Raw genomic sequence first — 8,630 nt, 5'->3', positions numbered from 1 at the left:
TGTCATCTTCTTCATCTACATCCTTGTTACCACTGCAGTGTTAAGTAGTCTGAATTTTACATGCGAAAAAATTTTTAAAAAATTGTTGGTAATCATATACGTATACCAATATAAGGTAATATTTAACTAGACAGATAATACTTTTTGGAATTGTAAGAAATGTAAAACATTATCGAGGATATCTCGCTATGAGTTATACACAGTAGCGGAGTAAACATTTTTTGCGCACTTGTATCAGAAAATAGATATTGCCGCAGAATATCAAGGAATTGTATACAAACATATCTCTTATCTACTATGAAGTAGACTTGAACGTTGCTGACGAAATTATTATCAATCGGCGGGGGGGCTTTTTATATATCTATTGCTCTCTTTTTCTATCGTGCATTATCACATTGTTAATACAAGACACCTGCTTGATTCGCTTGTAATTAAACAAGTTGTGTAACATCTAAACATTTTTTTGCAGAAGAAACCCAATCCTTCCCTACTGTCGATGTTGACGAATGAATGGCGAGAGGTGTCGATGGAGTTGGGAAAGTAGCCATCATACGTCAATAAACATTTCCTATGTGAACGTTTTTATGTCACTCTTAATGAAGCTCCCAAAGGAGGCTATGGAGGTCAAGGAAACGTCTTCTTGGAACTGATATAACACACTGGTACAAATATGTAGCTTCATAGGTATACCACAAACCTAAAATTATTTCCGAACTGTTCCATGACGTAACAATCATGTGGAACTGACACACTGGTGTCACAGGTAACATCGCACGTCTTCAAAACATTTTCACGAATCGACAGGTTCATGATATTAATGCTACTTAATGGAAAATTGCAAAGTTATATGAAGCTAGACTAAGTCATTTGCGATTTGAGTACGATATGACGTATTTTACAAGTACACAATAAAATCGATTAAGCTAATCGAAATGCAATTATGATCTGTCCTATTCGTACATAAAATGCAACGGGACACAACCTGACGGCAGTTCACATCAAGAAGCGAAATTCGATTAACCAAAAGAAGTCAAAGAAGAAGAGAAAGTTGTTAACTTTTACATACGTGAACCATTTTTAATCCTGATTCCGTTAAATTTTGTACACTGATCCTTTATCCGATTTGTCACAGAACACTACCTTAGACTATGATGCATTGGATACTCACGAAATAGAATTTTATGATGAGAGTAGCTACATCATTTTTCAGATATTTTATGGGTCAAAACGTGCATTCACTATACCCATAGCGTAATAAAGCAGTAGAATTCCTTTCTCAGAACATAAACGTGTATCAACCATATTCAAAGAATTCATTTTTTGTAGATGACAGACATCATAGCGTTCTTGGTTGTTCTGATTGCGGTCAATTCTCTGAACGCCCTCCAAGTCCCATTCACGGGTTTGGATCTCGCCAGGCGAGCTCCAGCAATTTGTCGACTTGATCCCGATCGAGGACCTTCTCGAAATATCGAAAGCCTACCTGGCCTAGGACGAACATTTCCAAACAGCCATGAAGTTGATGAACAGCAACGAGTCGAAACAATGAGTACAAGACTTGGAACATGCGTCTGAATTCAAGGTGCTGCTGAACTGGACAGTGTTTTTGATGTAAACTTGGTGGTGAACAATTTCAACAAAGCTCTTAGTATCCGACCTCTGACCTCTAGGATAACAGCTTACTTGACTCCTTACAAGGTCACCGGTGGAATCAATGGCTATATGGAGGATACCGCTTCCCTTATTTCGATGGATGACCTGATGCGTCTCTACGAAGACAAAATTGAGCACGCCAAGGTGTTTAGAGACTTGGTGCACGAAGTGGTTTTGAACAAGTACTTAACATTCTACATGTTCATTTTCTCGAACAAGAACTTCCTGGAAATGGGACAACAGGTCGTAGACGCTGGTTTCAACATAGAAATTTTCCAAGCCTTGTCCCCATTTTTTCTTATAATTTCCATTGCAGTTTAAAGTTTTACATGTCAAAAATGTATTTATATTTGATATTTCAATGGTATTTATTGCAGCTTCCCGGTATAAGGAATAAAATATATTATGATGAATTAAAATATCATCTTCTTCATGTTATGTCCCTTTTATCTTTGCTCTACATAAACAGTCCGATTTTTATAGAAGAAAAACTTTGTTAGTATGCTATTAGAAAATCTGCGATAATTTGCATTTACTCCATAATTGTAAAATTTCGAAAAGGTAATATTTCTAGAGAATAATTTTTGGAATATGTTTATATGTTTAGGGATAATTTTAGAAAGGTGTGATACATTATCATCAAAATGTTGCAAATATTATAGTATAGGATTGTATATGCAATTCCAGCTATGAACACTTTATGCGTAATTATGGATACGTGAAAAAATGGCACAAAATGACAAGACAGTACGTGTATTGCAGTTTACGCAAGCATTTTTCTTATCTATTAGGAAGCAGCAACTCGAGTGACGATAACGAAATGTTATCAAACAGGAGGAGTCCCTTTACCGATTATTCGCTATCTTTCGCTTGTCAAATTATGTGTATCTACTGCCCTCTCACATTCGAACATACTCTTTTATTGTGGTAAAATACAGGGCACGTGTCTTATCCACTTATAATTGACTAATTTCACATTTAAATGACGTAATCATATGAATAACGTTTGAACGTTCTTTTGAAAATTCTGTTTCTGTCGCAATTGTGCATATATGCGGATATTTTGCAAATTATATGGTAAATTCTACGTCACTAAACCCAAATGTGTAAAAATAAAAAATCTGAAATGTATTATGTTTGCATTCCACTGCAGTTTATTACTCAATAATGATTATTAATAGTTCATGACAATTCTTAGGTGACTAATGCCTGCGTTAGATAGGCGTGCAGCTCATTGAATAGTTCGATCGCGAATGTGATCTCTAGTCCACCCTCTTTCGCCCAGAAATAGTGATGATGTAGCACATCGTTGGTCTCAATCGCGTTGCAAAACTCCAGGTAGTCTTTGGACCTCAACTCATACAGAAATCTGCGGAAGCTCGCCGAGTATTTCACCTTTTGTCGCAATAGTTCGTGCAGCTCGTCCAGAGGCATGGTCTCCAGGATTTTATTGATCATCACGGTCAGGCCTCCGGCTGCCATACTCGGATCGTATTTGATGAACCTGGGAGACGTCTTCCAAAAGCATCGTATCTTCTCTTGCCAGGAATCCACGTCCAAACCATTCTGTCGTAGAAAACTGATCAATTTGTTTGCTTCAGGCATGTTCTGGAACTCCCGCAATATGAATCTCTTCTGGTCGTTCACGAAGCTCACGGTATCTCCGATCTGGGGGTCGTATTCCATGTATCTTTCAATGATTCGTTGTACTTCTTTTATAGGGACGAACGCCAAAATGTCTTTGAGATCTTCGTCGAGGGAGCTGTTGTCTTCCAATGGAAATACGTTTAATAAATCTGGATCGTTCGATCGAACTCTGATCCGATAGGCAAGGAATCCGAAAAAAGCAACCGAAGCAGCGGCTACCATGGTAACAATCATAATTTGAGGGTTCATCTCTTTCAGAAGATTAAGGTTGATTCTTAATGTTGATTTAATAAGAAATCATTGTACGATATGATTCGTTTCAAGCGCAAAATTCTTGACCAATTATCGACAATGTTTGTTAATGTAAATCCACTAGTCTGGTACAACATGTAAAAAACAGGATAAGAGGTTAGAGTTTCGAACAATGTTGCAACTGCGCAAAGTTTAACCCTTCAGAAACTTACGACGAAAGTTTGCACACTTAAGATACGGAAGAGAGAAAGACCTTGTTCAAAGTGGCCGAGTAGATTCGCCAGGCCATCGTACCATGATAGACATCCCTTTGCTAGGTTAACGTTTGACGCGTTCCTTAAAGAACACACGAGACGAAAGCAAATTATGACGGTTAAACTTCTATTGGCCGAGATATCCTCTTTTTGACACGAGATTTATTAACCTAGTGGATTTGTGCAGCGGTTACAACAAAAAATTTAGATTTTCTTTATTCCGCGAATTTAACAGGGCGAGCCATTGCGAAGATTAGCATGCACCTGCGATACTACATTTTTATTTGCGCTGAAAGTTCGCGAAGTCAGCGGAGTTTCATGAATCTAAATGTAGTGGTTGCACGAAACTACCTTCACATATGTCGTTGAGCGAAATAAAGAAGATAATTGATAATTTTTAAAACTATTATTTATTCTTCTATCTACTTTTAAATTAAACTACTATTACTATCTAATAGAACGTAGCTAATTTTTTAATGAATAAATTATCTTTGAATAATAGAGAATAATAGAATTTCATAGTTAATCGTTCTTTCAGATGAGCAGATCACGAAAATATTATTTTCTGCGCAAACTACATGCGTTCAATATTTCATTTGACAAAACGGTTCTTGCTATGCACCAGTCTAATATTATTTAATGCAATCATTTCATATAAACTTATAATAATTGTTTAAACGCAAAGATCTCGAGCTACATAGATTATTGAAGAGTTACAAGTGTAGGTCTGTAATATTTTTTAATTGAGAAATGTAGTACATGTCGCCTATCATCTCCGTAATTTTCCTTTCGCATGATTCTATTATCATTTCGAGAAGAGTCGTGACGTTGATATTTTCAAACGTTTCGCTTAATAATCAAATTCGCATCGTCTGGCGTGATAGTCTTCTTAAAATGCATTTCGAAGATATCGTCAATGTTTTATCATGCAAACGAGCTACGTTACAATACGTGCACGATACGCGGTGATAGTTAAAATGAAACGTAATATATTAAATGTAAATACAGTAAAATGAATGGTTGCAATACAATTGTATTCGACAGATTATGGTTATATTTCGAGGATTCTTCATATTATCATATTGTCACCTAATCCACCAACACATAATTACGTAATTAATAAATCTACTTATTTTTTCTAGTAAATAACGCATGTGCGCACATTATATGTTGTACTTAATATACTTTGAAATTATTTGATGTTTGATACACGAATTTTTACATATTTCACGCATTTTTACACGTTGCGCAAAGAACGTCTAAATATATGATATACAGATATATTTGACTATTTCATTTATAGTTTATCTTATTATCATATAATTTCTTTTTATTTATATTTATTTATTTGATAAAAAAATAGTAAGAAATTTCCTTTGTAGGTACTTTATTGCATAGGAATATATTTTGCGACGTACTCTTGTGTCAGGGGCGGTTTCATTAAGATTTTAAAGTACCTTTTTTAAGCTCTATTTTTAAATCGTTGGAGTATACTTATATTCTAGCTTACAAATAGCTTGTTAGCTGAAATCGCACAAATAATGTGGGTGCATCAGTGCTATTTATCAGGATAACTTTTCAGGAAATAGACATTTAGAAAACAATAAATTGGTGCTCAATTTCAACCAGCCGCATTTTTTGCGTAATAGGATACATTACAAAACAGTTTATTTTGAACACTCGTAATATACCTAAGATTTCTTGTAAGTAATAATCATCGATAAAAAAAACGTGAAACATACACACATTCCTTATCTATTACAAAAAATAGGTAGGCTATTAGTTATATAACATCACAGATTACTATGAGCCAAGATAATGTCAATAATGATAGATTCCTTGAAGAAGTAATCGTAATCTATCGAGTACAATTGTGTCGCAATGTTTAATTTCAATTATTGTTTTATATCGTACACTTAAAGTACTATTTACGTGTGATAAAAGGAAACGATACCTGTAAAATATGTTTTAAGTGAACTATTAACTTCTTATATAAATTTTATTGGTGTATACAATTGAAAATTCCAAACATCGAATGATTTTAATGTATGAACCGATCTTTCTCATTAAGGCATTATTTTAAGCTAGAATTATCATATTAAATAATAAATGGTGATAACAATAAAATTCGCTATTATCCTTCGCCACCAACCAATAAATAATGTTTGAATATATAGGCTTGTATATAGGCTTATTTATCTTTATTATACTATAGATATATTAGAAATTTTTCCGATCAATTGATTTGACATATAGGAATTTTTTAGTGTCTGTATTTGTATATTATTTTTTTCATATTTTTCCACTTATTTATTTATAAATGGTGAGAAATTTAGTTTATATTTTATTATATGGTAACATCTTGTTATGACTGAATAGAAGTTAACAAATTTAGGGAAAAATCATAAATTAAGAAAAACTTGTAGTTGTTATAAATTCTTTACTGTAACATAATTATACATTCTGTTTTTAGATTTAGGTTCCGTTATTCCACTTCTATTATCTGATAAGAACAGAATTACATTGGCTACTACTGTTTCGTAGTTTTGATTATATCGATATGATTGATAGCCACAGATATCATTTTACAGTTTTTGATTATGATGTAATGTTCGTTATGAAACAGCACAAAAATTAATAACGCGAAATTAAATAATTTTAACTTTTAAACAATTCCTACACAGATTTTTCTGGCATGCGAATTATTCATTCGGCTCAATTTCACTTTAAAAAGCAGGAGTTATCTATTCAAAATTTCTCATGGAAATAAAACTTTAATCCGTAGATTATATAATATTACTTCTTTTTCTACAAATATTTATTTGACATTGTATTTAATATTTCGCCATTGTGTTTACCATGTATTTAATATTTTAACATTAATTTCAAATATTTTCTATGTTATAAAAAGAAATGTAAAAACAGGAAAGAAAGAACAGCATTATTTTACTAATGTCAATTAACTTAATATATTTATAAGATATTATTCTGAAATTAACATACATATATATGAAATAATTTTACATGTTACAAATCACAATTTTTAGTCAATTATATATACATACAAACAGTCTATACGCGCATTCTTATCTGTAATACTTAAAGATATTTATAGATCAACGCTTTAGCTATGACAAATGTGAAGAAATTCGTGTGGAACGTATTGGTGTCGACATAGAGATAGTCAAGCTGTAGTAGTATTCTTTGGAAATGAGGATTCGTGAAGGTACTTGCGAAAAGGTTCTCGTATTGAAGAGATAGAATTTCGTGCAAGAAATTTCTGAAAACCTCAGAAGTCACGACCTTGTATTCGAACAAATTCGATATGTTGTACACAGATATGACCTCTGAAACGTCTTTTATATAACCTGCGATTCCTCCGGTAATTCTGAGATTAGAATTCACATTAGTTTTTCCGATATTCGCTGCCAAGGAATCTTTTATGTCCTTCATTAAAGTGTAACCGTCAAGACCTTGGTTTAACAAATACTGCATGAGGGTTTCGAGTTCGGGTAAAGCTTCCACGTCGTCGATGAAGCCTTTCATATCATCGGATTGCAAGAAAGTCATAATCCATTGGAATTCCTTGTCTCTGGCTTGATATACTTGCGTGAGCTCCAGTACTTTGTCGATGGGCACCAGGTTCACGAAATCCTGCAATTCCTTGGCCAGGGCACCTGTGCCAACGCTTGGCAACATGTAAGCGTTGAGATGGCTGGCTGCGGCCAGGATAGTCAAAACTGTGAGAGCGAATTTCATCTGAAAATTGGGATAAATTATGAAAAAATGGAAAATCGCGATGAAATTTATTGAAATGATTTAGCGTTCGATCATTATGGAATTATGAACCTATTTATACAGTGTCGTTAATAGAATTTATGTTAATTAACAGAAATTGGTATGTATATATTATTGTACAATGCACTCAAACGATATAGGAATAAAAATCTTTAATTAATTTCAGAATAATATGCAAATGGTTCTAATTACAACTATGAATTACGGTTAATTCATTAATTCTTAAATTATGAATGATTGCAATTATACTTAAAACTATATGCTACTTACTGTAGGACCTGGGTTTTTTTCCTTATTAATGCCGGGAGAATTATAACGCCCATTACTTTTTTATTCCGTCTTATATATCACGGTGAATTTGACTTACTCATTCTGATAAGATTATTTGAATTAGTCATTATTAAAAAGGTCACTAATATATGAGACACGAGTAATGCCGTTCCCAAATCTGATTCGTCAAATAGATAATTAATCCAAATAACACTATAACTCAATTTTAGGATGAGTAGTGTAAAAAATAACAAGTAACAAGAGTAATAAAAAGTTACTGCTATTTTATCGGTGCATATATGTCGATATTTTTAGGGTTTATAAGATTTTTAATGCTACTTATGAATGGAAAAATTGTTCGATTAAATATTTTTCACTTTTTTGCAGTTAGAATCAAAAGAACGTTTGGATGTAATATGGATTGTAAAATATGAAATATTTTTATTTTACGTCATCTATCGTCTATATATTATCTAGTATCTATTATTATTTATCTGTATTTTATATTGTATCATACATGGGATATACGGAATGTAATGTAAAATACATTTTTGTTATTATTACGTGTTAATGTCATATCACAAAAAATTTTCATCACGAAAAGTAAAAGGATAATTATTTTTTAAAAATATAATCAAGTTAATTGAAACACTGAAGGCATCGTATCGTTTATAAGCTCTAGCTTGAACGAAGTTAATCCTTTAAAAATTTGCAAAATTAATGGATATCATAATTAATTATATAATATCGATTATA

At 32.8% G+C, this 8,630-nt stretch overlaps 2 protein-coding genes across 2 annotated transcripts; both read right to left on the bottom strand.

The window, feature by feature from the left end:
* Positions 1-2,801: 2,801 nt before the first annotated feature.
* LOC100651486 lies at positions 2,802-4,064 on the bottom strand. The gene is made up of 2 exons (XM_003396737.3): positions 3,765-4,064; positions 2,802-3,677 (listed from the first exon to the last, which is right to left on the bottom strand). The coding sequence occupies exon 2, from the start codon at positions 3,547-3,549 to the stop codon at positions 2,848-2,850; it is 702 nt and encodes a 233-aa protein (XP_003396785.1). The 5' UTR covers positions 3,550-3,677; positions 3,765-4,064; the 3' UTR covers positions 2,802-2,847.
* A 2,826-nt stretch (positions 4,065-6,890) lies between these two features.
* Positions 6,891-8,015, bottom strand: LOC125385477. The gene is made up of 2 exons (XM_048407684.1): positions 7,875-8,015; positions 6,891-7,565 (listed from the first exon to the last, which is right to left on the bottom strand). The coding sequence occupies exon 2, from the start codon at positions 7,563-7,565 to the stop codon at positions 6,906-6,908; it is 660 nt and encodes a 219-aa protein (XP_048263641.1). The 5' UTR covers positions 7,875-8,015; the 3' UTR covers positions 6,891-6,905.
* Positions 8,016-8,630: the final 615 nt, after the last annotated feature.

Source organism: Bombus terrestris, chromosome 7 (assembly GCF_910591885.1).
Source record: "Bombus terrestris chromosome 7, iyBomTerr1.2, whole genome shotgun sequence".
Classification (NCBI taxonomy): Eukaryota; Metazoa; Arthropoda; class Insecta; order Hymenoptera; family Apidae; genus Bombus; species Bombus terrestris.
Note: the sequence above shows the minus strand (reverse complement) of the source record. Positions and strands in the feature narration are given on the sequence as shown.

Excerpts from the sequence above, each read along its gene's own strand:
- LOC100651486 (XM_003396737.3), bottom strand. The coding sequence starts at position 3,549 with ATGAACCCTCAAATTATGATTGTTACCATGGTAGCCGCTGCTTCGGTT.
- LOC125385477 (XM_048407684.1), bottom strand. The coding sequence starts at position 7,565 with ATGAAATTCGCTCTCACAGTTTTGACTATCCTGGCCGCAGCCAGCCAT.